This window comes from Gossypium arboreum, chromosome 12 (genome assembly GCF_025698485.1).
Source record: "Gossypium arboreum isolate Shixiya-1 chromosome 12, ASM2569848v2, whole genome shotgun sequence".
In the NCBI taxonomy this organism is placed as follows: domain Eukaryota; kingdom Viridiplantae; phylum Streptophyta; class Magnoliopsida; order Malvales; family Malvaceae; genus Gossypium; species Gossypium arboreum.
This window is the reverse complement of record NC_069081.1, coordinates 1,376,799-1,378,711: the sequence shown is the minus strand read 5'-3', so window position 1 is coordinate 1,378,711 and position 1,913 is coordinate 1,376,799. Positions and strand designations below refer to the sequence as shown.

The 1,913-nt window shown below is 38.4% G+C and overlaps 1 protein-coding gene across 1 annotated transcript; it reads right to left on the bottom strand.

Annotated features, from left to right (window-relative positions):
* Window positions 1-202: 202 nt before the first annotated feature.
* Window positions 203-1,616, bottom strand: LOC108477740 (ferritin-like catalase Nec2). The gene is made up of 3 exons (XM_017780241.2): window positions 1,215-1,616; window positions 909-1,134; window positions 203-820 (listed from the first exon to the last, which is right to left on the bottom strand). Exons 1-3 carry the CDS (start codon window positions 1,532-1,534, stop codon window positions 437-439), a joined length of 930 nt encoding a protein of 309 aa, XP_017635730.1. The 5' UTR covers window positions 1,535-1,616; the 3' UTR covers window positions 203-436.
* Between the last annotated feature and the right edge of the window lie 297 nt (window positions 1,617-1,913).

Genomic DNA, 1,913 nt, shown 5'->3' with positions numbered 1-1,913 from the left:
CAACTCGATCTCTTGACGGAGTTAGAAGACAAAACCTAATCCGAACCAAAGATAATGATGATTTGTTGAGGAAACCATCAAACTCTAGAAGAAATTTGACCTTCCCTTAAGTTTAAACAATTTTACCTCTTAAATAAGAAATAATATATTAACCAATTGCACGTATCGCAAATTAATTCGATTAAAAATATTAATCGATTAATTCTTTTTAATAACCTATAATAATGCATATTAATATCATAATTCTTGTTCAACCACCATAGGAGGAAGGCTTACAACATAATCCCAAAGCTGTGTTATTGATTATTCGAAGTTCGAACTAGCATATATCTATCTATCTAGTGCATGGTTTTTTTTATACCATGTATGGTCTTATTTCCAAACTCTAAGCTAGCTTTCATGGGATGTTGTTGTGATGGCTACTGCTCCAAAGCTCTTAGGATTGTCTTAAGGCAACAATTAGTCGATAAAGTGTCCCATTGAGACCACTTGGATAAATTCCACCGGGCCTGGTGGCGTTGCCAGTTCCAAATGCGATCCTCAACACCTCCCTCTCAGTACGTCGGGGTGATAGGGAATTGACATCACCCGTTACGACGTTGGTGGTAGTTTGGTTCTCGGCTCCGAGTGATAGTGGCACAATCAAACCTTCGTTTTTCACACCGCACAATGCCAGTTGGTTAACTGCTGTTGCAGTAGTGTTGGTGAAATTAGCTACTGTCATCGTAAAAGGTGGCACCGGTGAATTGACCATGGCGTTGAGTCGTGTTCGGAAATACCCAACTTGTGCTGCGGCAGTGAGTCCGATTCCAGCTGCCAGCTAAATAAGAAAAATGAAGGCAGCGATATGTGATATTTGCGAAATTTTAATTAAACCTCCAAATTTTAATACCAAGGTTCGTAGTTACCTGCTGTGGAGCATTTCCGGCAATCGAAGGGATAAATTGAGCCAAATAGAATTGAAGAGAAGAAATAAGGGGTTCGGTGACCAGAAGAAATTGGGTTGGGCTTCCGTAAACATTGAATGGAGGAGTCATACCAGAGAGATTAAGAATACGGTTAAAAACTTCAGCGGTAAAATTCAACTGTGGCCTTGGGAGCGGAGCACGGAGCAATGTCTCATCCACAATCGCCCTGCAAAAATAAAAAATAACTTTCAGAAAAATGTTTTTACAACATTGACTGCATTATGGAAAAATATGAAAGTATCGAACCTGAGAATCCCGACAGAAGCTAAGCCAAATTCCCGAATAGCGGCACGGGTAGCGTTATCGAGATTGGCAACGGTGGCTCCGATGGGAACGGGACCTTGAACCAGACCTGGTGCTATATCCTCGATTCTAGTACCATTCGAAGAACGCAGAAAAAATTCTGCTTGAGCTATGATGAGGTTAACAAGGAATTCAAACCGTGCTAAGGTGCCAGCCGGTACGGGTCTGCACTGAGGTGGAAGAACAACAGTATTGGCCTTAATCACGGTGGATTGAAATGCTAGAAGTAGAAGAAAAGCATACAAACATGATCGACTAGCCATTTTTTTTTGAATTATACTTAATCCAACTTGGTTATACGAGATTGAAGATGGGTTGTGATGATTATGAGCGGCATTGTTAGTCACCTTTTATAGAGGGGAAAATCTGGTATATTCCTTGATGCATGCGACGTGGAATAGATCACAAGTTTCGCTAATATTAATTGCTCAACAAATGCCATGTACGACGATTCTAGATCCCTAATCTAATTGTTTAATTATTATTATTATTATTATTATTATTATTATTGCAGTCTTTACACTTTTAAAAAAAAAGCAATAAAGTTTCTGTTTTTCTTTTTTTTTACTCAATTAGCTACTTGAATTTTTAAAATGTATTAAAAATATCGTTTGACTATTAAAGTTAATTGCCTTTAATTTT

Coding starts and splice junctions, on each gene's coding strand:
- LOC108477740 (XM_017780241.2), bottom strand. CDS start 1,534: ATGGCTAGTCGATCATGTTTGTATGCTTTTCTTCTACTTCTAGCATTT. Junction 1,135..1,214: donor GCTTCTGTCGGGATTCTCAG/GTTCGATACTTT, acceptor TTATTTTTGCAG/GGCGATTGTGGATGAGACAT. Junction 821..908: donor CCGGAAATGCTCCACAGCAG/GTAACTACGAAC, acceptor TTTCTTATTTAG/CTGGCAGCTGGAATCGGACT.